The 25483-nt window shown below is 43.4% G+C and overlaps 2 protein-coding genes across 5 annotated transcripts in view; one reads left to right on the top strand and one right to left on the bottom strand.

Annotated features, from left to right (window-relative positions):
* LOC136443127 (prolyl 3-hydroxylase 2-like) overlaps nucleotides 1–4440 on the bottom strand; it is a 63631-nt gene extending 59191 nt beyond the window's left edge. Inside the window, exons 1-2 of one of the 4 annotated variants that reach the window (XM_066440208.1) lie at nucleotides 4332–4440; nucleotides 627–915 (exon numbers count right to left, since the gene is read on the bottom strand). In XM_066440208.1, the coding sequence (XP_066296305.1) occupies nucleotides 627–800 (174 nt within the window). In that variant the 5' untranslated portion in view covers nucleotides 801–915; nucleotides 4332–4440. Of the gene's footprint in view, nucleotides 1–626; nucleotides 2645–4331 lie in introns of those variants that run through there. The other 3 variants (XM_066440207.1, XM_066440209.1, XM_066440210.1) reach the window with 3 other exon arrangements.
* The window catches only part of LOC136443889 (intermembrane lipid transfer protein VPS13D-like), a 52420-nt gene continuing 29743 nt past the window's right edge, over nucleotides 2807–25483 (top strand). The window contains exons 1-32 of the mRNA XM_066441263.1: nucleotides 2807–3101; nucleotides 5814–5891; nucleotides 6315–6427; nucleotides 6785–6862; nucleotides 7133–7213; nucleotides 8844–8960; nucleotides 9358–9483; nucleotides 9869–10152; nucleotides 10459–10630; nucleotides 10973–11071; nucleotides 11381–11549; nucleotides 12516–12645; nucleotides 13037–13220; nucleotides 13424–13578; nucleotides 14035–14190; nucleotides 14574–14727; nucleotides 14794–14877; nucleotides 15374–15476; nucleotides 15834–15975; nucleotides 16522–16744; nucleotides 17117–17372; nucleotides 17654–17810; nucleotides 18119–18542; nucleotides 18974–19123; nucleotides 19513–19699; nucleotides 20057–20306; nucleotides 21007–21252; nucleotides 21637–21816; nucleotides 22204–22363; nucleotides 22761–23765; nucleotides 24163–24328; nucleotides 24820–25087. Of these exons, the coding sequence (XP_066297360.1) occupies nucleotides 2999–3101; nucleotides 5814–5891; nucleotides 6315–6427; nucleotides 6785–6862; nucleotides 7133–7213; nucleotides 8844–8960; nucleotides 9358–9483; nucleotides 9869–10152; nucleotides 10459–10630; nucleotides 10973–11071; nucleotides 11381–11549; nucleotides 12516–12645; nucleotides 13037–13220; nucleotides 13424–13578; nucleotides 14035–14190; nucleotides 14574–14727; nucleotides 14794–14877; nucleotides 15374–15476; nucleotides 15834–15975; nucleotides 16522–16744; nucleotides 17117–17372; nucleotides 17654–17810; nucleotides 18119–18542; nucleotides 18974–19123; nucleotides 19513–19699; nucleotides 20057–20306; nucleotides 21007–21252; nucleotides 21637–21816; nucleotides 22204–22363; nucleotides 22761–23765; nucleotides 24163–24328; nucleotides 24820–25087 (6200 nt within the window). The 5' untranslated portion in view covers nucleotides 2807–2998. The remainder of the gene's footprint in view (nucleotides 3102–5813; nucleotides 5892–6314; nucleotides 6428–6784; nucleotides 6863–7132; nucleotides 7214–8843; nucleotides 8961–9357; nucleotides 9484–9868; nucleotides 10153–10458; nucleotides 10631–10972; nucleotides 11072–11380; nucleotides 11550–12515; nucleotides 12646–13036; nucleotides 13221–13423; nucleotides 13579–14034; nucleotides 14191–14573; nucleotides 14728–14793; nucleotides 14878–15373; nucleotides 15477–15833; nucleotides 15976–16521; nucleotides 16745–17116; nucleotides 17373–17653; nucleotides 17811–18118; nucleotides 18543–18973; nucleotides 19124–19512; nucleotides 19700–20056; nucleotides 20307–21006; nucleotides 21253–21636; nucleotides 21817–22203; nucleotides 22364–22760; nucleotides 23766–24162; nucleotides 24329–24819; nucleotides 25088–25483) is intronic.

Here is a 25483-nt window from a genome sequence, read left to right as displayed (position 1 = left end):
CCCTCTGAAATGCTATTTCCTGCATTTTGAGGGACAACTTTTCCGGGAGACTGCTGGAAATAAGCCTACGTTTTGCTAGTAGATTACGTTTTACGTTACATAAAGGTAACTGCCTACGTTTTACGTAGAATCAAAGTGACCAATTACGCGTTACGGCCAATGTACTGATTACGAATTACGTTGATTTTGGGTGGCTGATTACGGATTACGAAGTCTAAAACGGCCTGATTACGCCTTACGGAAAAAGGGCATGCAGGCCCTCCTACATACATCATCATTACATGTATCAAAAGGTACCGTAACATGTAGTACCTTTCTAAAGATTTGACATAATTCAAGACATGGTAATTATTTATTGTGATTCAGCAAAGAATTCTAATAGGTAGAAATGGCATTCCATGTAGAGTGATAATATAATGATGACTTAATCTCCAAGCAGATGTTGGGGTGGAAATTTGAAACAGTTCTGACCAGTCAGCTTTTCTGTTGGGTGGTGGCCTGCCAGAAATGCTGGATGGTCAGAAAACCTTTTGATTTGCCATCCTATTATCTGCTTGGAGATTCAGGAGGAGACAGGGAAGTAAACACAAACTTTGAATAAAGCTTTGCTAGAAAAAAAGGCTTACCTTTGAATACAGCTCAAAGTATGGAGTCCCTAGCAGCTCTTGTAGGTCCTCCTGTGAGGTCCCCTCCGCGTGTTGTGCCACTAGGGTGGGGGCGAAGCTGGCTATCTCAGGCTGGCACCCAGGAAACTCACACACCGCCAACACACACACCAACAACATCCAGTAGGAAGACATGTTGTAAATTCTCTCTTCAGCAACAGACGATGGCTAGAACAGGGCCAGATGTTTGCTTGTCAACCCCTTTCTCCTTCTGTCAGTCAGATCTGGATGCAGTGATTAATTACCAAGGCTGGGGAAACAGTTAATTAATCCTGGTCACAAATCTTGCTGCTATCTCTGTTGGTGTCTTCGTTGGCAAGGGATTTTTGTCGAATCTCGACTGCCTGAAATGTTGGAATAAAATTGCAGGTCACGGTGATAGTAGGAACTATTAGTTATCGTAAACTAGAACGTGATATCCAAACTTTCACTGGTGATTTAACGGGAATGGCAGGAATGCAGGTCCCCTGACAACTGCTTGTCCGGATAGAAATTCCAGTAATGTACCGACAGAGACCGGCCCGGCTAGCGGGGGTAAATAACGGGCCTGCTTACAGCACAAACAGTCAACACCAGCTGTCGACAGCGCAAGTAAATCAAATCTCCATCCACTAAAAACGCGATTTCACACCAGAAACAATAGCAGGGCGTGACCGCGAAACCACAAACCGTTTAACAACGTGGTGATCTCGCCTTTCTTACGGCACGTGTGGTTGGTAGTGTCTCTAATGGGTTTAGCCGTCAGGTTCTCTCCTCGGCCCGAAGATCGTTCCACCGGGGGACCAACACACAAAACACCGGCAACCAGAGACTGCTGTGGCACCGCCAGAGCCGCGATCGGAAAGGGGGTCTCAAAACAAATAAGCCTTATGAAGGTCGAGTGTCAGCTCCAGTACACGGCTCCCTCCTAAAACCCAGAGCAACTTTCTTGAACCGTCTTCTTGTTGTAGAGTAGACGCCGTATCTTCAGCTCCAGACTGGTTTTGGTCAAGGCAGGGCTTGAAGTTTGTAGATGAAACTTCCAGATTATCTCTAGTGTTGGGGTGTGGGACAACAACGCCGGTTTCCTGCAACGTCTAGTTCAGCCTTCCCGCCCCGGGATCAGACGTGCGTGGTTTCCGCACAAACTGGAGAACCCTCCAGACATTTCCCGTGCCACTGAGGCGTCCGTCCACTGACAGTCGATTCAGATCGCTGAGTTATATATGCCCCCCTCTTTGAGTTGTACGAGCCATGCGGGCGCGGGTACGGCACGTAACACTCCCTAAACACTTCCTCGTGCCAGGCGGAGGTTTCCCGAACAAGAACCCATCTGTCCCGAGTTTACCTCCGAACTACCGGGAACATTCCTTAGCCCGACGACCCGGCCGGGCGGGTTAGGGAAGAGCGAAAGTTGACCGCTAATCCTGAGAGTATTTGGTTATCTTGCGTCTAACTTTCACCTCTGTCTGTACAGCAGGACCTTTGGTCTGTCTCCCCGTGGCGTGGACGCGTGTTTCGTCCGTGAACTTAACCCCGGCACCGCCACCTCTCCAATACGCCTACGGCAGTCAAGTGCTGTCTACCCGCGTGGGCGGACGTGGTATCCCCGATGGCCCATCGGGCCTTGACACGCACAGAAAATAACACAGATACCCCTGGTGTAGGTCGAATATCCCACGATCTCAGGCTCATTAAAAGTAATTTCCACAATGCTGTACAGTTGTGGCCGTCACAGACAGAAGGCGTTCTTCCAAGACAAGGGTGATCCAAGGGTGATCGAGTAAAGCAGTTCAACGAGGTGACAACCTCTCCAAGCAGGTTACCAGTCTAAGCCGGTGCTTCGCTGCGATTCTTCGGCTTTGTGTTCAGCAAAATCAGTGCCACACTTGAAATAAATCCAGAGCACGTTCCATAAACTACGAAAAGTCCTTCGCAGACGGCCGAAACCACAAACTAAACAACTTGTCAAACTTTTTCGGTACCTCCCACTCCGGGAGCTGAGGTCATGGGTCAATCCCAAGCATGACGGGTAGAACTTTCCAGTAAGTCAAAGTATTTAGCCAATCAAAATTTGTCATTTTATCTAACAGCCAATCAGTGCTCTATATTTGACAGATGTTGACCAATAGGAGAAACGTCTGAATCGACGTGTAGATTACCAAGCCAAGATGGCTGCCGAAAGACGAAATACGAGTCACTCGTATGTGTTTGGAACTTTCGGAACAAATTGGTAGCATTTTAAAACGTATGTAGGTGATCGGAACCAATCAGTGGTTTGTACAGATATTACAGAATCGATCTAAGTTATTTTTTGTTCGAGATACTCCATGAGAGGCCGATAGAACGCCGCAATGTTGGAGAGCTGGGTCGCCTGGGTGGTCAACTCGTACGTTGGAGAGTATGTAGGGCTGGAACACCTGAACACTGACCAGCTATCGGTGGCTTTGGTTCATGGTAAGTCATCTGTATACGACGTAGGTCCTTGCTGGAAAGACTGTGTGTTTTGCAATGTTCACACGGGGCTTATTTTGAAATTCCTTGCGCGTTGGTGTCATTGAAAACATAGTCACGCCCCCTTTACGCATTAGCCATGGTGTGAACGAGAGCTGGCGAACAATATTAAACATGAAGGTCTATTTTGACGTCAGCAGCAATGTGCTTAAATAATAAGAATTTCCCTTTATTCATCAAAATTAACATTCTCTTATTTGTGCAAACAGGACTAGCTATTTGACTTAGTCTCCTCTAAAAGTATTAGTAGAGGCCCTGCATGGGGGAATTCCGCAACATTTTCGCCACCGATTACGAATTACGTTAAATTCTCAGAGCTGATTACCATGTGCGTTAAATCATGAGGCTTCCCTCACCGGCTTCAAGACTTTACACAAGATTTCAACTAGATACAGAATGACTTCTGTATCAAATGCAGTCTAACTCTAACCTGTTTTTGACTATTGAACTGCGAACTTTCACGTCACATCTGACATGGGAGGCCACATTTGAGCCCGATAAACACCACAGCTTGCTTATAAATGAAGACCTTAACCCCAACCCTAAATTTCTATTTGGAAATTTCTATTTTCGTGTATTTAGAAATAATACTGTGACGTTATAGACTATAGAGGGACCTGTGCCATTACATACATTGAAGTTCTCCTAACTCCACACTATTTGAAGGAAATACAGTCTCATTGCACAATGTAATGGCTCTTCCAATGACAACATGGTATCCCGACGTGTGCTCTTGTAAAAGAAACTTTTTGTACGGCAATGTTCAACCAAATTGACACATGTATAACAAATGCACTGACAGTGACGTAATTGATAATCTGGTCACGTCCATTACATACCAAACCAATTACCCCACCCCATTCCTACCCCACCTCAACATGTGTATGTATTTTTGCACTTGAATAAATAACCTTTGGAACAACTTTTCCATAACTTTTGAGCATAACGTGTGGCAACTTGAAACCAGAAGAAGCATTCAGTGCGAGAAAGCCTGTCAGAAAGTGTGGAAAACTGTTCTGGTCTTTTTTTAAACAGAGTTAGCAGCACATGCCTTCTAATATGAAAAAAATGTAACTATAACATAAAATGTTATATATACAGTATATAGATTTCTATGTCACAATGCAAACATTCCTCAGAAATCTAGAATTTGTACAGTAAATGTATTCCTACCTGTGAGGCACAAATCGGATGACAATGTTAGAGATATCTTAGTGATGATCCGCCACGGTATTACTTCTGCATGAAATGAAGTAGAACCTGTCTGGTCGCTCTGGAGCTTATTGTGCACGTGAGTCACCTCTGACATGGGAGTGTGGGAGACATTAGTTAAAATTCTCCCACACCATTATTGATGTATAGGGCGGTGCCCATCCAGTGTTCTCACCAGGATTTCTTCACAGCATAGGGGTCAGGTACCGAAGACCAACTTTGCGAGGTGCAAGTCACCCGCGGAGTGCCAAAGATATGATAAAGGTTGGGAGTCTGGCATCTTCCCACATAAGATTTTGAAATTCATAACCAAATAAGACACTATTTCCTGCATTTTGAGGGAGAAATTTTGTGCAGTTAAGTTTTTCCTCTGTCACATGATCCGACTCACATCCTCTTTCTAAAGCCAAATATGAACTTTTTATAAGATTTATGAAGGTTCTTCCAAGTTATCTGAACCAGATGTGGTGAGAGACAGAAGCGCAGACCACTACACCACAGGGACACCCCTGGCATTGCCACTGAGGCAATGAATATTACATGACAGCTTGGCCTTGAATGAAGTAGGCAATGTTATGAGATTTTCGAGGGTACAACTGATTGTTATTTTTGTGCATTGGGTAAACAAATACTAGATGTACGTGCATCATAGAGGAACCATTGTAAGAATTGGGGTTATACATAGATGTATACGTAGTTGTAGTCACGCCTCATCGATCAAGCATGCAGGCCCTCATAGTATGTTGATGTCAGTGTTCTCACCAGGATTTTTTCACAGCATAGGGGTCAGTAGTCTGTATAACACAAACTCCAGCTGTCCGGGGGTTTCTCTCCCCTCCCCGCGGTTGCGAGGTGGTTACAGGGCGGCGAGCGGTCACAGGAGGCTTGATTGAATTCAGGCTAAGGGGTCAGGTACAGAAGGCCAACTTTGTATGGCGCAAGTCACTCGGGGAGTGCCAAAGACATGATAACGGTTGAGAGTCTGGTATCTTCCCACACAAAATTTTGAAATTCATAACCAAATAAGACACTATTTGAAGTTTCCTGCATTTTGAGGAATAAATTTTGTGAAGTCAAGTTTTTCCTATCATCTTCTCATTCTAAAGCCATTCAGTGTAATTGTAATGTTAGTGGTCCGCAACATCAGCATGTCTGCCTGGCGTTCCACTGTGTATTGTATTGTTGCAATTTCGAATAAAGATAAAGATAAAGCCAAATATGAACTTTTTATAAGATTTATTAAGGTTCTTCCCAGAAAGAAACACCCCTATGCTCATTGAAACACAGCATTGGGGTCCAGATCACAGCATTTGGGGTCCCTATGCTGAAAAGGCCTAGCGAGAACACTGGATGTTCTGTGACTAAGACACAGATATACATGAAATATAAGGTGAGTATGAGTTAGATATAGTTAAGCCCCACTAATCCACTCCCTCCCTGTAGGCTCTGTTGTCCTGGAGAACCTGCCCCTCAGGAAGGATGCTCTCAGGAAACTGGACCTGCCCATAGAGGTTAAGTCAGGTTAGTCTGTCATGATTTGAATCTTATAGTCAAAGAGAGAAAGCATAGATGCTCAGTATCAGGGAGTAGCCCTGATATTCCCACACATTTCTATTGTTCAGTAGTAGTCGTAGTCCACTGTGTTCTCCTAGCATGCTGCTGCAGTGGTCACTGAACATCCTGCAGCCACAATCAGTCATCGATAATAATGCATTTCTGTATGACACAGTATGAGACTGTGATTTGTACAAATACCTGTCAATGGGTTTGTGTCATTGAACTGTATTTCAGTGCATTGAAGTATCCACTATACTTTAGTTGTGTTCCTAAAAGTACATGTACAATAGCCAGTGTTGATAATGAAATAAGATAACCCAGTTAAGATTTTCTGTTCATTCTTCTCTTCATTCCTCCAGCTAAGATTTTCTATTGATTCTATCTCAGGATTTATTGGCCAGCTGACTATCAAGATTCCTGTCACCAACCTCCGCCATGCACCCTGGGAGATCCAGATCAAGAAGCTGTACCTGGTGGCAGGAGCACAACCCAACCCACAGGTCAGAGGTCAAATCCACCTGTGTATCTCTTCTCACTGTCTTGTGTAGTCTGACTGAACTGTGCCCCTAGTGGCACTTAAACTGATCTGTCGTCTAGACGCTTGATGGCAACTACCAGTAAGTTGAGTAAATCCCATAATATGGCTAAAATTATTAACTGATATTGCAATTGCATGGCTGCTATAACATAGTTCAATTTGAAAATGTCCTTTTTTAAAAATCTTTTCAGCAAGTTTCCATAAAGAGACTCCCTTACTGGTTTACCATTTATTCTGTATTGCACTCATTAGATGCTGTACTTGCCCTTTTTGTAATCTATGAAATTGCTACATGTGATTTGCTTCTTTTGTTTTACAGTATGACGAAGAAGAAGCCAAGACTTCTGATTTGGAGAACAAGAAAAAACAACTTGCTGCCTTGGAGGATCAGTGGAAGGTAAGTTTGTGTTAGTTACATTTTGATGAGGACAGTTACTAAAATTAAACGTCAGTACAATTATTTCTTGGAATTAGCAGCTTATTACAAAATGAGGTAGAGGTAAAGGTTGAAATTTCATCTGTGTTGATATCATTCTAAAGGAAAGTCAAATTTTCGATTGTCAAACTCGAGTCTTTTAAGGAGAGAAAATTAGTATTGTAACAATAGCGATAGATCATTTTTTGCCATCTTTTTTTACTGATATTAAATCTGTCTATGTTTGTACAGGCCCAGCATCAGCAGCAGTCCTACTCCTTCTGGTACTCCCTGGGCTCGTCACTCCTGAACAAGGCTATCACTAACATACAGGTCAGTGGACTTTAGATGGATAGATTTAACCTCAGTAAGTCTGTGTGACTTTTTTTTATTTTCTATGCTTAGAATATTTCAGCACAGTAATAAACTACGCACAAAAAGTTCGGAAACTTAACTCTGGTTGATCATATCTCCGTTGTTTTTTTACCGATTTTGATGCATTATATATCATTATAAAGCTTGTGTGATTCCCTGTTATATGATACCAAACTTATTGTGATTGAAAACCCACGGAACAAGTACCAGGACTAATAACGTGATGGGGTCACGGAGAAAAAGTGCCCAAAATTCCCTGTTGGTGTCATACGCGCGCTGTGACATCCTATCGGTATGGGCGCGGATGATTATTCAATATATTGTTTCCTCAGGGTCTTTTAGAACACAGACCATCCAAGGTTATTTTTAGAACACAGACCATCCAAGGTTATTTCTAGCACACAGAACATCCAAGGTTATTTTTAGCACATCGAAGATCCAATTGTTTACTCCACAGAAACACCTGCGTCCTGCAACGGTATCGTCATCCACAGGTGTTATTTTTTGTTATTGTTTCACAACAAACATTGGGGTATGGGGAGGCATAACATCCAGGGGGAAAACAAGACTTGTACCAGGAACCCTCAATGCAGAAAGATATCGTGACACAATACTTGATCCGGTGGCCATCCCTTTCCTCCATAATATGGGGCCGAATGCCTTGCTGCAAGATGATAACGCCCGCCCACACCGGGCAGGGATCATCGCAGACCATCTCCAGCATGCAGGTGTAGAGAGGATGGAGTGGCCCTCTAAGAGCCCGGACCTGAACCCCATCGAACATCTATGGGATCAGCTTGGGCGAGCTGTCCGTGCAAGAGTGACCGAGAGAACAACGCTGGCTGACCTAGGACAACTGCTGGTGGAGGAATGGGACGCTATCCCACAGCATCGCATTGCGCGACTGGTGACGAGTATGAGGAGGAGGTGCCGTGCTGTAGTGACAGCGCGTGGCTGGGCCACCCGTTACTAAGACTCCTTGCTAACCCGTTACTAAGACACAGATTGTTGGTTTTATAAGAATAAACTTAGCTTTCATGAATATGTCTTGTTTATTTTTGTTGATTTTTCACAATACCCTCGTACAGAAGTCAATATCAACAGAAGAATATGTACGGAATAGCATGTTTGACTATAGTAAGGTAATCTGGGCACTTTATTTCTTCGACCCACTCACTTTAGCAGGCATGATGCTTGTTTCATGAACTCGCAATCACAATAAGTTTGGTATCATGGGAAAGGAAATCAAATAAGCTTTTAAATGATATGTAATACATTGATATCGGTAAAAAAATAACGGAAATATGATCGACCAAAGTTAAGTTTCCGAACTTTTTGTGCGTAGTTTATTTCTACCTTGCTCCAGATCTGTATAATCTAGAAAAAAGGGCTCTCTTGAAGGGCTATCTTGTAATTGATAACTTGTATTGTTTTCTTTTGGTCAATTAAACACTTAGTTAAGATAATGTTGAACAGTGGACAGACACTTACATGTCCATAGAGTCCATTGTATTGTAGGCGGAGGTGTTAATATATAGAAAGATTGTACGCAGCAATGATTTATTATGACCCTTTGACGTTCCAACAGATCAGCATTGAGGATGTCCACATTAGGTACGAGGACAGCACTTCCCTTCCCGGCACTACCTTTGCCCTTGGGATCACCATGGACAAGTTCTCATTGGCCAGCACTGACCAGAAATGGGTAAGACTAAGAGTAAGACTCTTCAAACACTGCAGCAAAATACACCTTGATTTGTGTTAATGATATCACTGTTATCCTGAGAATGAATCTTTTTTAAATCTATTTTTGTCATTTTATTTTACCACACAAACACTTGCCATCTGTGAACTAACAGGAGCTGGAATTTATGGACTGTAACTGTATTATTGTCCTTGAATGTTTTCCTCCAGAGATTGCGGTCTCCAGTGCGTTTAATCCTAGGCTTTTGCCATTGTTTTGGATGGTTCATAATCATAGAAGGATGACATTGGGTCGTCCTCTTGGTCGTGTACCCTCTGATGGCAGAAGCCAGAGCAGTTTGATTAGGATTAGAATTTTAAAGGCATTGGCATTCATAAGTCATTGTTTCCTGCACTAGAGCCAGAAGCACCCCACCAAAGAAACCCCAGACGTGATACGAAAGCTGGGTAAGCTGGAGGGGTTTGCTGTGTACTGGGACACTGAGGCAGAACCACTGGCAGATGTCACACCCGCACAGTTAGAGGTGAGTTTGGTTTGATTTGGTTGGTATTGAGTTAACTCATTTATGACACAGTGTAGCTAATTGTCTTCACAGCCTTACTCAACCAAAATCAGTTTTCAACCTTGCAATGATATTTTTTGTATGCTGTTAGGAAACAGGAATATTTTTCTATTGCTTATAACTAAAAACTATAAGGAGGTTTTGCAGGTTTGTTAACAAAATGGAACCAAAGGATTGTTTTCTCTATTACCTTTCCTACTTTCTTTTCATCAGTGTCATGGGTTCTTAAAATCACACACAAAAGCTGAAATCCTTCCTATAATTTGATTAAATTTACAGCCTTTACTCTTGATTACTTCAGTCTCTTTTTGAAAGATTTAAAGCAATCATATTCTTTGATTTACAGGAAGAATTACAGAAGGCCAGAACCAAGGCAGAGGCCCCTGACATCCACAGCTACATCATCTGTCCTGTCAGTGCGGAGGCACGTGTCTGGCAGAACCACTCCGCCCTACCGCTCCGATCCCGCGCCATGCCGCGCTTCCAGTGCGAGATACAGCTGGACGACCTGCCCATCAGCCTGAACCAGACCCAGTTCAAGTGCATGATGGGATTGCTACGTGAGTTTGACCGTTACAGCCTGGCACGGAAGTACAGAAAAGGACGGCCGACAGAGCCAGTCGTGGGGAAGTAAGTAAAAACCCTCACCAATTCTCATATCATGCCATATTCATTTTTAATGAAATAAGAATGAAAAGAATGATAAATGAAAGTTGCAGAAAATGGAGAGTTTCTGGAAAATGCATCTTAATGCCTTGCCATGCTAACAGAAAATGGCAAGGCATTTTGATTAGAATCTCTCATATATGAAACTGCATGAATTTGCAAAAAAAAGATTACTGCATGCCCAGAACTTATGCTGTACGAGCATCTAAACTATAGGAACAATATGCTCTTTTTCAAATTTTATGATTTGAATTTGTACTTTCTGCCCAGCTGCCGACAGTGGTGGCAGTTTGCCATCCGGTGCCACCTGCAGAGTGTGCAGCAGCGCCACCACAGGGCATCCTGGCAGTACGTACTGCAGCGGGCCAGGGACAACGTGCAGTATGTCGACCTGTACAGCGTACATCTCACCTCACCTCAGACTCTGTCAGGAGAGGATAAGGTGAGCTGTGAAACTGAAAATGTGATCTTATCTCCGCCTATAGGTTTACATTCTCCATGCTGCCTAAATCTGTAACCAATAGAGAATGGGGTGCCAAATGGCTACTTCAGTGTGCTAAAGGTTAAGGAAAGCTGTTTCTCCACTTGTCTTAACAAGATACTACATACAAGACATACTTCTGCAGGTTCCTTAAACATACCTCAGGGCATTTCTTAAGGAATACTCATTGTAGAATGGTCATTTTGGCTGTTTGATGTTCTTCTTTAGAGATGGTGACAATGTTCAGTGCATTCTTGCTGCATATTCAAGTAGAAACTGACAGACTGTTGATGTTCTTCACAGGCTATAATGGACAGGATAGAGTCCGAGTTGTCCATCGATGAGCTGCGAATCCTGGTGGAGATAGCCATGGAGAGGTGTCAGGGGCAGATGGCAACTCAGGTGAGTGACATTGTCTCTCCCACTTATGTCAAGTTCAACTCTCACCATCTGACATCTTTTGGAACAATGAGCCATTCAAATTCAATTACTTCAGTGTTCGTGCAGAGGCAAAGAGGCAAGAAATAGATGTAGAATATCTGTAAATACAGTCTTTGATAGATAGATGTTAAGCTGGCATCTGTAGATTGAACAGTGTTTGCTTCGGACATCAATTTGACTTTTCCAGATCTCTCTTTCAACTATGACAAAACTGCAGTTTACTTTGACGTTAACATGTCAGCTTGTAATACTTCATTCCTTTCTCGGCAGACTGACAGCCAGGCAGCAACCCCCTCCCCTGGGGATGACCAGCAGCAGGCCTGGGGATACATGTCATCGTGGTTCCCTGGGTGGGCACAGTGGTACACCTCCCCCCAGGGGCAGACTGTACAGGAGGACATCAGGAAACAAGTCAGCCAGGAGATAGAACCTGTCATAGGTGAGTAGGGGGGTGTTACAGGGGTGTGTGTTAGAGGGGGGTGTTACAGGGGGTACATGTCGTCATGGTTCCCTGGGTGGGCGCAGTGGTACACCTCCCCCCAGGGGCAGACTGTCCAGGAGGACATCAGGAAACAAGTCAGCCAGGAGATAGAGCCTGTCATAGGTGAGTAGGGGGGTGTTACAGGTGTGTGTGTGTTAGAGGGGGGTGTTACAGGGGGTACATGTCGTCATGGTTCCCTGGGTGGGCGCAGTGGTACACCTCCCCCCAGGGGCAGACTGTCCAGGAGGACATCAGGAAACAAGTCAGCCAGGAGATAGAGCCTGTCATAGGTGAGTAGGGGGGTGTTACAGGTGTGTGTGTGTTACAGGGGGGTGTTACAGGGGGGTACATGTCGTCATGGTTCCCTGGGTGGGCACAGTGGTACACCTCTCCCCAGGGGCAGACTGTACAGGAGGACATCAGTAAACAAGTCAGCCAGGAGATAAAGCCTGTCATAGGTGAGTTTACAAGCAAATAATCATTGGGGCATAGCATTAACCAGTTTTGACAAGTGTATTGGGTTCTTATCCAGTAGTGTACACATCACTGTTAGAATCTTCAACAGAACTGTCTGTAGTGAAGAAAATGGTCACAGGTGGCCATATAAACAGGATTCTCAATAACCCCCAAAACATGACCACAATGTCCCAAGTGGTATGTATGCAGACTTACAGTACCATTCTTGTCATAGTTAACATAGCACATCATCGCACTGACTGGTCAGAAAATTGTCAAATGACTGGTCAGAAAAACGTCAGAGATGCTGACGGATGTTAACTATGATGAGGACAGTACTATAATCACTATACAGGTTTGATTGTATCTGGCTGTATGTAGTGGTAGATGCTAGAAACTAGTTACTGTAGGTTTCATATATATTTGAAACAGTGAGTGTCATTACTATTTACTTTTGTACATACCCAGATGAGGAGGAGATCCTAGCCCTGGTGGTGGATTCAGCAGCAGATAACACCCTGCTGAGGAGAGACCTGGTCTTCGCACGCCTCGACTTCTGTCTGAAGAAAGGATCTGTCACACTTCTGCAGGCCCCAAGGTACAGGGATCTGTTTTATATTCGTTCTTTGGGCAAAAAAAAACGATAAACTACGTGAAAAACCAAAGGTAACCGGATTTGAAATATCTGGCAATATTTTGCAGTTCATACATGTACATCTTTGTAATCAGTTTTCAAATTTGAAAGCAATTCATCTTGTGTTTTTACTAGTCCCAGTGATGGGTTGGTCTTGAACCATTGTCTTCCAACTAATTTCTAATCCAACTGTTTTCCATGTGCATTTTGCTGACTCTCATGCACTACATGTATATAGTCAATTTGACTAAATGTTTGAGAAGTATTGTAAACCTTTTTGCCTGTCATTTCAGCCTTAAAAAAGGTTATGAGATATGTCGTGCATATCTGCCATTTGTTTTCCCACTTCCCTCAGTGACGCAGAACGTTTAAAGGTCAAACCGATCCTTGAGATTTCCTGCTCTGCAATCAGCCTTGGCATGGAATTACGGCCACGTTTTAGCTCAAACTTGCTCACAATCAGCCTGGGGGCACTCAGGATCCAGGACAGGACAACAGAGGACACCATATTCCCTTGTCTACTGGCTCCACAGTGTACAGTAAGTGGGGAGAGGGAACTCTATGTGCTTGTCAAACTTAAGTTCTTTCAACTTTGAATGACAACTTTAACAATAAATGGAAAGGATTTATAAGAGATCTAAGTCATAGTTTAAGACTTACTTTTATAAGCTTTTTAAATTTGAAGGGATGTCGTCATTTCCAAGGCTTTTGTAGTGAGGATATTTTGTCCTTCCATGTACAGGAGGGTAGCCAGGGTATCCCGCGACAGTTTGGTGTGTACAGCCGGGCAGGGCCGTCATCCTACCTGCAGCAGACTGTCCCCAAACCCAGCTCTGATGATCCACTCTTCAACCTGGTGTACGAACAGAAACCCCTTAGGAGTCAGGCTGACCACAGGTAGGCTTTGTAGGGGGGTCCTTGGTGTTGTTTCCTCTCAGCTTGAATGTTGCCTTCTCTGAATATTTCTGCAATCCCAACCCTTGCCTTCATACAGACCTCAAAATAGTTATTTCTCAATTTGTACAAATGTATCTTGTCTCATCTACTTTGCTGACCAAGATGTTATAGAATTGTACATGAAGTACATTTCTCAAGTCTTAAAAATTCCTTGATTTAGCAAAACTCATAGATTTGCTTCAAGCGTATTTTGAGGATAAAGAAACAAAAAGGTGTTACGACTGCAGTGAAACAGAAATATGTAATACTGCCTATGATATCATATCAGATATTACACTGATCATGAAAGAATAAACTTAGCTACAATATCCCATCAGTACGCAGCTGTTGTCCTGAAATCTAGGTTGCCAATATTCTAAAAGGACAATCATAATGTCAATCTTCCACATTGCCAAGGCTGGAGGTGACGTCCCGTGCAATGGTGATCGTGTACAACTCCACAGCCATGCATAAGATTGCAGAGTTCTTCCGCTCCCCACACAAGTCCCCTGGCCTGAGGTCACAACCCTCGGAGACACAGCTCACCCAGCTGGCAGCTCTGGCAAGGACCAGGTGAGGTCATACGGAGATTTGTTTTTTAGAATAACGATTTAAAACTTAAGGTTTGAATTCCTTTTTTCAGTCGTGATTGAACCCTGGTTAACGTTGGTATAACTGAATGTTCTGCTGACATCCTCAATAAAAATACTGCCATGTGTAGACCAGTTACCATTTCTTTGGACTGGAAGGTTTGACTCCTATTTGACCTGGCCACATATTTGACCTGCACTCTACCAGAAAAGGCTGCGTAATCCACAGTCCATCATTCTCTGTACCAGAGAAATTCCTTGGTATCATAAAGCTATATATAAAATACATATCATACAATCTTAGATATTGTGTCTACAATAGTGGAACAGTAGTAAGATCTAATTTTCACTTCTAAAAAAATCCAGGTATGAACAGCTGAAGACCCAGACCCAGGCTGAGATCCGTCAGACGCTGGACCAACTCCTGGAGGGTGAGAGCCAGGGGAGGTCGGCGGTGTGGGACGTCAGGTTGGACATCTCCGCACCACAGTTCCTGGTGCCACAGAACTTCACTGACAAGGTGGGTACTACTGTAACAGTAACAATAGTATGATACTCTTCCTGTGTTAGGGAGTTAAATTAAGAGGAGAGGGAGGGAGACAATAGGTGGGATATGAAGTTGGACATCTCCGCACCACAGTTCCTGGTGCCACAGAACTTCACTGACAAGGTGAGAACTACATTATGATACCTTTCCTATATTAGTGAATTAAACAATTGAAAATAAGAACAGAGGAAGACAGTAGTGTGGGACGTCAGGTTGAATGTGTCTGCACCACAGTTCCTTGTGCCACAGAGCATCACTGACAAGCTACTTGTGTTGGAAGGAGTTCAATAGTGTGTTAAAGGGTGCCAGAGGTTTCTGTACAACAAGAAGCTAAAGGGAAAGCAAACAAGCTTGTTTCTGAATTAGAGGAAATTCAGGGAGACAAATTTTGAAAACAGGAGCCACCATATATGTCAAGTTTTTACTTGAAGTCTGTAGTTTTCTGGACAATGACTTGATGCCTGTAGTTTGTTTCTTCCTTCTGTAAGTTAATTTCAACAAAGCTTTACTTTGAAGTATTTGACATTGGGGAGGGACAAAGTGTGGGATGTGGCAGAGATTGCAAGTATGACGCACTTTTTCTGCTGGATGTAACTTTTTATTTTCCTTATCTTCACAGAGTGCCACCATGGTAGTGTTTGACTTTGGCCACTTGAGTTTCTCCAACCACAAGGACAAGCCAGATGAGCAGAAGGACAACATAGAGTCAGACATTGATGAAGGTAGCATTCGAGCCAAATTTGAAGCGATTTAATTGTAGTCTTTCCACCAGATTTCCACAAAGTGGCAAAGATTGGGAATAAAACCACAGTTAATGATTTGATTCGTAGTTCTGGGATAATGACAGCGCTGAGACGGAACAGTTCATGATTTGGTTTTGACTTTTTTAAGGACATGTTTTGCCCTCAACTTCATCAGTAATGTTGCATTAATGAGACAGTCGAGGTAACATTTGAAGTAAGAAACCACTTATAAAGGGGCTATCATTTCTTTGACTGGAATGGATTTATGTATGGTTAAAATCTGAAACAAATTATAACAATCATGCTCTTATGAAAAAAAAAAATCCTCCCTTCCAGAAGACTTTGTGACCCCCCTGTCAACCCCTGCTGCCACCCCACCTAATGAACCCGTCACGCTGGAGAGGTTTGTGAGTGTACAGCAGGAACTGTCAGCTGAGGATCTGAGTGAACAGGCTCTACACGAGAAACTCTATGAGAGGTGGGTATGGTCAAGATATTACAGTATTCTCACAATCAAATTCTTCTCCTTCTACATGTACCTGCATTTTGAAAAAGGTAAGGTACAATGTGTACTGGATTTAAAAGAATCAATGAAAAATGTATGGTTGAATGGACAATCATCACCATGCATTCTGCTCCGAGTGCTGCAGCTGCAATCAATCAGGATTTGATAGATGGACAAACAAATAGATATCTGGAGTCCCTTTACTCTTTACAAATGTTCAAATGAATGACAGCAGTGTAGAGGTCAAAGACTTGTAGAGAATACTAAAATCTGATTTAACATTGATCACCTTTGCTGTAGTGCTGTTGTGATTAACAATTCCAGTGATTAACAATTTCTCGTTCACAAGTTAGAGAGCCACACTGTTGGTCATTGACATCTTTCTGCTTTCGTTTTTAGAGTTCTGTCAGTAATAACAATGTGATGACAAAGCTGTATAATTAAGCTATAATTGGGCTACCAACAGCTTTTACCCTTCTTGTGGAAGAAGAATAAACCAGTCTACTACTACTTCCCCAGGTACAAGGTGGGTTTCTCGGACCTGCAGGTGATGGTAGTGAAGGGGAGGGACAACTGGCGCCACGCCCACTCCAAGGGCACCTCCCACATGCACGTGATTGACAGGTTCAGCATCAGTCTGCACATGGAGAGGAGGCTGGTGTACACCTCCGACCCACAGTGGCCCAACGTCACCCTGGCCGGGAACCTGCCCAAGCTGGGGCTGCATGTCAGCGAGCAGAAGGTGTGTCACAGAAACTTGAAGCTTGCTTTCAGAATGTCTCCCACAGTATACTTAATTTTTTTTGCCTGTCATCTGTAATTTTTAATTTTTTTAAAACATGTTAAACATTGTCTTCTAAAGACTGTGAGATTAAAAGAAAATGGATGTAATTATCTACTTCTGTTTTTGATGGAGATATTTCACATACAAATGTAGCTTGTGTTTAAGTCAGACATGACTTGCCTTCCCTGATTTTTGACCAAACAGTTTCTGTTCTACTAGTTTGAGCAAAATATCTATCATAGGAAAAGATTAACCTTGTGAAACAATATCTGACATTGCCACAGGTCGCTGACCTTGACTAACATAATTGAACCTTAACCTTTGCTCTAGGTCCATGCTCTACTAGCCTGTATGAAAGCCTTGGGAGGAGATGAACCCAGCACACCTTCACCTGACCTTGACCCCGTTGACCTGCCCTCTGACATGAGCACAGCCAGCACCCTACAGGCGACCCTTGACCTGTCCAGGTCACCCAGCAAGGTGGAGAAAACTGGCAGCGAGGTCATGAGAGAAATCCTGGAGGAATCTCGTCTGCTTTTGACTGAGTTCTCAGTGGACTCCATGAGTGTAGATGTGCAGAGTAGAAGTAAGCAATATCCCGTTTGTTAAAACTTCATCCAAAGGCCAAAGTATAGCTTCACCCAAAGTACATTATATAAGCCACCTCCTGTGTCATTTAAAAAGACTGTGATTCTGGTTTTGTGTGGGGAACATAATGTCATCATGATTTAGGAGTTTTTCCTTTTTATACATATCCAACTTATAAGGAGCTCTTTATGAAATCATGGTCTTACTAAGTGAAGAGTACAATGTATATTGTAATTCATATTTTGTCAAAATTTTGTCAACCTCTATTCCTTTCCACAGGTCGTAGTGTGGCGGAGTTGCAGGTCTCGTCAGTACAAGCCTGCATCACCAAGCGCCCGTACGACACCTCCATGACTCTGACCGTGCACAGCCTGCTGCTGGTCGACGCCCTGCAGACGTTTGGGCCAGACTTTGAACTTCTCATTGCATCTCACAAGTGAGTCTTTCAAGCTTATATATGGATCCATGTAACCTGGACCATTTTACTTGTAGTTAGATTAGATGAACCTGAAACATTTTTGGAAGCTAAGGTCACGACCTGTATTGCCAAACTTATTACCTTCATGTAGCACATTAGCCACAGTTGGATTGAATATGTAAGAAAATGTGGTCCAAAGATTCAGAAGTCAGTGAGCTTAAGGCAAGCGTCAACAAGTCACGAACATTACCTGAATGTATGATGCAACAAACAAAAACAATACTTTTATGTGTTTGCAATGTACATTATTTTCGTAACATCGTCAGGGACCTGTGTATGGATGTCCATGGAGGCTCTCTGGTGGACTCTGATCACGCCTCATCCCCTCGCAACAGTCAAGACGCCACGTCCACACAGGCCTCTGACCGAGCAACATCCCCCATAACTACTGCCAACAGGACAACATCCCCACCTCCTGGTAGTTTCGGAATCAGCCCACCAAATCTTACCTCAGATTCGCCCTTTGACCCCTCGACCTCTGCCCTGTCGGACACCGACGCCCTCATCACCATGGAGTTCACCCAGATCAATCCAGACTGTCCCACCTTGGTGAACGGGAACGGGGGTCCACGGCAGATCGCATCCCTCCAGTTTAACACGCTGGACGTGATTGCTAACCCAGAGACTGTGATGGAGCTACTGGGGTTCTTCCAGAGAGTGGTGCCCAAGGACAGGGCAGCAGACACAAAGGTAAAGGGTGCCTACAGTTTTAGAATTATGCTTATTAGTAAGACTGAGTAGGTGATTTTAGATGTGGTAAAAACCTGACAGTTATAAAAGAAAATTGTGAAACTTTGGCTGAGATGTTGGCAATGGAAACTAAGACAAGCACTATTGGATAAGGTATACACAATGTAGTTATGACCAGCACTGGACTCTTCATACATGTAAAATAGCAAGGAAGGCAGAAAACCGTCAATCCAGAACTGATCTTTCTCAAAGTTTAGTAGAACTAGATTCTTATCTCCTAGCCTAGGCCTACATATGAGCAAAGAATGAAAGAAATCACTTTGACTTAGAATTTAGATACAAATAAACCATACTGTCATCAAATGCTTGTGAAGGCATAATGTGCTGGCCAAAGCTTTATAAAAAATAACACTTCCCTATGTTAATCTCAGCCCATCCCAGAAGAAGAGGTGTGGTCAGAAGACTCTGCTCCTCAGAGCGACCTGCTGTCCAGTAAGACTCAGATCACAGCTGACTTCAACAGGCTCAACATCCTGGTACTCAGGGCTGTGCCGGCTGGGCTCAAGAATGTAGGGTACAAGGTAGGTAGAACACGGTTGTTAGCAATAATTCTTCTGATCTGAATCACAAGGTGTTGGGGGTTTAAATCTCTGTCAGAGCTCAACTTACCTGCTAATAAGGCTGTAGTCCTTTACTTTAGTTGCATAGTTGTAGGTCATGAGTCTTGTATTTGATTGAGATTGAAAACCTTGTCTTAAGCATGTTAAATGGTCGCATGTGAATAACTGTCAATCATAATGATACTAAATAAGTGACTGACTGTGGATAAGACTATGAATGAATCAATCATTTTTAGATCTATGTTTTCTGATTGAAATCGCACATCACACTCACAGCTATCAAATAGCTTGCATCCTTTTTGGTATTTCCACATAAAGATCACCTAAATCACAATACTCATTGCTTTCAGGTTGCCACGGCAACCATGAGCGGCGCCCACGTGATGACGACCCTGGGAGGGGAGAAGGAGATGGAGGTTGAGGGGTCGCTAGACGGGCTGCAGTTCCTGGACCTGACACCAGAGGGCTCTAGGCACAAGAAGGTCTTCACCATGGGTCATGACCCCACGTTTCTGGAAGCCAGCCTACCTGACAGAGGTTTGTGGTGTTAACAAGCCTTTAGAATGCTTAACATTGCCAAGTTTGAGTAGCCAGTGTTGGAATGCCATATACTAAGAGACACAAAATATGTCAACATTCTAAAAGTTTCGATTTTATGTAGCTCTGATGTAAAATGGTAGCCAAGTTGTTTTAAAAAATAATGATTTTTTTAGTAGCATTATGAGTAGGATGATATGTAAAAAAAGATGTTTATGATGTTATATCTTGTCATCAGTTTGCTTACTGTTAGCTCCTGCTGTGTTGCACAGTCAGTAACTTTGGATTCAGGTTGCAGAAATCGTTTTGGAAAAAGACATATTCAGTACACATTTTGCTTTTTGTCATAATTTTTAGGACAAGAAGCAATGTTGGAAAATGCCTCGTTCATCACTGCCTGTGGCTCTTCTGTGTTCCAAGATTTCACCACCAACAAGCCCAAAGCCCTTCACTTCACCCTGACCCCCTCCACCCCCCAATCCCTGAACCCTCCCCTCTCCACTTCGACCCCCGGCCCCTCAGCGCTGCCGGAGCACCTGCCAGCTGACAACAGCTCCCTGCGGCTGCAGCTGAGACTAGCATCTGCCTGCTACACACATTCTCCCAGGTAGGGGATTAATGATATAACTAAACATTCATCCTAACGACCATCTCATCAATGCTTTTTGACTGATTTCAACATTTTTTCAAAACTTTTTTTGAACATATATCTGAGATTCTTAAACGAGTTTAAACTGTAATTTCCAACACAAAAAATTGGACTTACCCAAATTTTCGACCGTACGACATCGGTCTTTGTCAATGATCCATCCACCGCTGGGGTGACGTCACGTTATGCAGATAGCACACGTGACTCCGTGAGTAGTGGATCGTAAGTATTGGAAAGTCTGTAGCGCCCGCCGTCTCTGTTGAGGGATGGTCGTAGGGCCTTGATGTAAATGGCTTCCTTGATGCCTCTTGCAACGAAGTCCGACTCAGTGTCCAGAATTTTAACTTCATCCAGTGAAACTGAATGTCCAGGGGATTCTATGTGTAAGTGCTGTGAGACTTCTGAGGATATAGTGCTTGATTATAGAGGATATAGTAATGATTTCTACCAACACAGATGAACTTTCAAGCTAAGAATATATCTGAGATATTTGTGAGTTTTCCTTTGCTGTGGGAAAAACGCCATGCCATACATGTATATCTAATAGCTGTAAATAACATATAGTATGATATGCTATAGCTAGCAATTTTAAAGCTGTTATAATGAGAAATTCAATTTGATATTGCCATAGTAACCAGTGATTATCCCTCATCTCCAGACTTCTCCAGGACCTGAGTCTGTGTGCAGACCAGTTCACCCAGTACACGGCCACCTGGGCCAACTCCCTCCGCTCTGCCGCCAGCGAGATGGCGCTCAGTTTCGTGAAGAAGTCTGACCCCCTTAGCATGTCCGTGGGGCCGACGGGCCTGTGGGACTCGTCCAGACGCCTGAGCCGGACGGGGAGCTACCGTGGGCTGAACCGCGCAGACAGCCTGCAGCAGATTAATAGGGATCACAGACCAGGGTAGGAGCACTGTCATCTCCAAAAATGCTCTGTTTTGTTTAGAATACATGACAAAAGATTTGGATACATGCATTTATTAAGTGGGTAGGTTTTGGTTTGAGAAATAAGTGATGAAACATTTCAGACAGATAAAGATCTAGATTTAAGAATCAACTTTAAATACAAGATAGGGTTAACCATATACCTTGCAGCTTCTCTTCAAACTGCAGACTAGAAGCCATTACTGCTATTACAGAGATGAAATGTAAGGCTACATGTGCACATATGGAAGAAACTTTGCTGCAGCTGCCTTGATTGCACTTGCTGTCTAGTGTATATGCTACAAGAGTGTCAGAATCATACATGTAGACCAAAGCATGGTTTTTGATTGCAATTGCCCCTCAGGTTGCTAAAGTTTGAGAGTCTGGATGTGCTGGAGGATCTGATAGGGGAGGCAGAGACACCTGCCAGGAGGCTGGAGCTGGACATTGTCCTGCAAACCCCTATAGTAGTCCTGCCCAGGAGTCAGCAGAGCCAGGACAAGATGGTGGCACATCTCGGACAGATCTCCATACGCAACACCAGGTCAGTAGATATTCAGAAAATTATATTTCTGATATTACCTTATGGTAGCAATTCTTTGAGACCCATTTATTAGAATCTTTGATCATGATTAGGTAAAATGGTTAGTAATCTTATTATGTTTATATATCCCAAGAGCTGAATTTTATAGCTTTGACAATTTCATCAAGGCAATAGTTCAGCTTTTAAAAAAAAAATGCAAAGCACCACCAGCAAGTACTTAGTGATTTACATTGTACAACACCAAATCCAGGGATTCTTTTCTATTTGCCAGAAGGATTGTAGGTTATATTTATATTATGATAATAGTTTTTTAGCATAACCTACATGTACTAGCCTCACCTTTTGCATTTACATTGACTTGAAATGTGGATATTTTTAACCCTGCAGGTCGTTGTTGCCTGACCTGTCCACAACTGCAAAGGTTGACAGCGGAGCTGAACACTTCCACGTTGAGATCAGAGACATGAACATGTACTCCTTCAACGGTGAACAGCAGAACCGCTCTCGCACCAGCAGCGCTACCAGCATCAACCTGTCCAGCTTACAGGTACATGTAGGTGGCAAAGTCAGAAAATATCAGCGTGTCGATGTGGCGTAAGATTTTGAATGGACTCTGTACATAATCTGCAGTTAGTATTATTATATTGAGCTCTAATATTCAATATGGAAACTTGTCTCATTGGTCATACTGACCTAATAGAACTGTTTCTTTCAGAGTTGTCGACAAAAATCTATTTTAGTTATGATGACCATGTTCCTTATATCTTTAAACGACTTCTGTGTCATAAAGGGTACCGGTAATTCAATTATGACAGTTTCCTCATAGATTTGCATTATGAAGGTACATTAAATGAACATGAAATTAGTTTTTTTATTTCTTACTAAGACTTGTATTGATTAACTTGTTTGCAATGTTGTAAATTTCGCTTTTCATTCAATTTCAGGAACCAAGCACCCCAGATTGCAGCCAGTACATGACAGATCGTGGCACCCCTATTCTGCACAACACCACCCTACAGTTAACCCTCGTCAAAGGTACCGTCCCAAGACCAGACACAGACGGCGTGGACACGTCAAACCAGGCGCCGCCGACAGTCTCAGACACAACGCTCACAGACGAAGAGCAGAACCCTTGTCTGAAGGTGTCCGGGAAGCTGGTGTCCCCTCTCAAACTTGTACTGTCCAAAAGCGTGTACGAACAAGTAATGGAGACTGTTGACAATCTCACAGCAAACGGCGCATCCGGAAGCCCTAGAGAGGCGCAGGCAGAGGAAAAAAACCAAGCAGAGGTTGTAGAGGAAGAGGGGGAGGGAAAACCGCCGACGTCAGTATCAGCATTGAAACTTGAAGAGCCGTTTTTTAAGAGGGACAGAATGGCGTCAGCTGCTGAGGACAGTGAGGATGGGGACCCACCCATGGTCGTACACGGCAGCTTCGACATGCCTGAACTCACCGTGCAACTGAGCGGAGACTTGAGTGAGGGCGAGCAAGGGTTGGTCGACTTGTCGTTCCAGAACCTGAAAGCAACGTACATGAAAGACAGCCCGCACACTACCTCTATCAAGATCAGTTTGCGAGGACTTCTAATGGAGGATCTGCTCCAGCCCACAGACTCGAAGCACCGTCAGTTGATGGTGTCGTACCCAAAGAGAAGGACTAAAACACAGAGTGTGAGCAGAGGACAGCCCGTGTACATATCCACGTCCCTCCCCACACATCCACACTTGTTAGAGCACGTCCACATGCCTTCTTCCCTCCCCGCAACCTTAGATTCCAACCTGAGAGAGTACGTGGAAGTTCCGTCGTACCCCGCTACGCCGCCACCGTCTCCGCAACGGACACGGTCGCAGGAAGACGTGACGGAAGAAGAGACAGAAGAGTCGCTGGTTTACATCAACATCCTCCTGGTGGATAAGAACTCACCAGAGTTTGCCACCAAGTACAACAGAGTAAGTTTAAAACTGTTTTTTGTGTGACACTGACTGACTTAGTTTTTAAGGCAACATTTCTAACATGATAAAACTGTTTTCCCTTTTTCTACCACAAATTTGTTTTGCAGGAAAAGAGTGCAAAATAGCATTTAGCTCTTCATAATTTGCTCAATATTTCATAATGTTTTTTTCATTTCAAGAGTAGCTAACTGGAAATCCCATGCATGTTTGTGACTGGATGAACGTTTAACTTTCACATGTCATTTGAGGGACCATACTTTGTATCATGACATTCTTAGTTATGCTTGTCATATTGTCATAAAAAAAGAGATTCTTAAGAATTGGCCAAACATTTTGTATTGTTGAGCATTTTTTTCAGAAGTATAGTGACTAGATTTTTGTTTTGCTTTTCCAGGTTAACCGGTTTGTGGATGTGGACTTCAGCTGCCTGGACACGACCATCAACCTGCAGACCTGGGTGGTCCTGCTGGACTTCTTCGGCATCGGCAGTCCCAAAGAACCTGCACCGAGTCCCCCCGCAGCTGGTCCTGGGGAGCCAGAGATGGCAGAGGGGAGTGCAGGTGAGGAACAACCTGATAAGAGACACAATAGATTGTGAACATTGATTGTAACTCGTTGGTTCTACATTGTACCCTGTTTAGAAGAAATTATCTTCAAGTTGACAGTATTCCAGTGAATTGTTAGGCAATGTGAATGATACAAAGCATTGTACATGTATAAGCAGTAAACTAGTAAAGCGCCACGTTGCATGTGAAGACTATTTGTCTATTTGGTACTAACTGCCTAACTTTTAAAGAAAAAGAAAATCTTGTGGTTTAAGGATAATTTGATGTTTAGCTGTCTAGTGTAATCCTAAATGCTGTCATCAAGCAGACAAGAACAAATCATATTTTTTTCTTGCTGTATTTTGTTCCTCTATCCTTCCTGCCTTCTTTTCTTCTTTCACTCTGTCCTTCCCAATTCAACAGGTGACAACTGGTAAAGCCAATTCCCACCTGTTTTGTATTCCCCTCCTCTTGATATAATATAATGAGGCAATCCCCTCCCACAGCATCCTCTCCGGACGCACCAGAACAGGTCAACACCGAGGTGGAGGTCAAAGTGCGTTCCCTGAGCCTTCTTCTTAACAAGCCAGAGTACGAGCTTGCCAAGGCGAACGTGGCTCAGCTGTCGGCGCGCGTGTCGCTGGTCGACGGGAACATGGCGGTGACGGGAAACCTGGGCAGCATGTCGGTGTTGGATCTCACGCCGCACGGTGCGCTGTACCGCGAACGGTTCGTCACAAGTGGGAAGGAGGCTTTGGACTTCAATATCTTCAGGTAAGCTGAGCTCCCAGTTTATACATGCTTCTATATGAGTATGACATAAGAAACAAGACCTATTTTCTGACAGTACAATCATTCATTTTGCTCAGTGTCATTCTAATGTGTAGAAATTTTCCTCATGCTCTGTATCCTTTCTTCTAAGGGTGGGGAAGGATAAACTGATTTTGTAGCACTGATTCTTCCCTCTGATCAAGTACTGAATAAGATTTGAGTATGTAGCATTGGTCATTTTTTTTTCAAAACAACATGGCAAATCTGGATGATTGTTATCTTTTTAATCTTTACCGTAGGAACAATATAGATTTGACACCAAAGGACTAAAGTCTGAGTTACTCATTAGAGAAGCACCTGGATAAAATTTGAAACAGTCAGACGTTTCGGACAGCATCC

Source organism: Branchiostoma lanceolatum, chromosome 10 (assembly GCF_035083965.1).
Source record: "Branchiostoma lanceolatum isolate klBraLanc5 chromosome 10, klBraLanc5.hap2, whole genome shotgun sequence".
Classification (NCBI taxonomy): domain Eukaryota; kingdom Metazoa; phylum Chordata; class Leptocardii; order Amphioxiformes; family Branchiostomatidae; genus Branchiostoma; species Branchiostoma lanceolatum.
The sequence above is the reverse complement of the archived record's forward strand: the minus strand, read 5'-3'. Positions and strand labels throughout refer to the sequence as shown.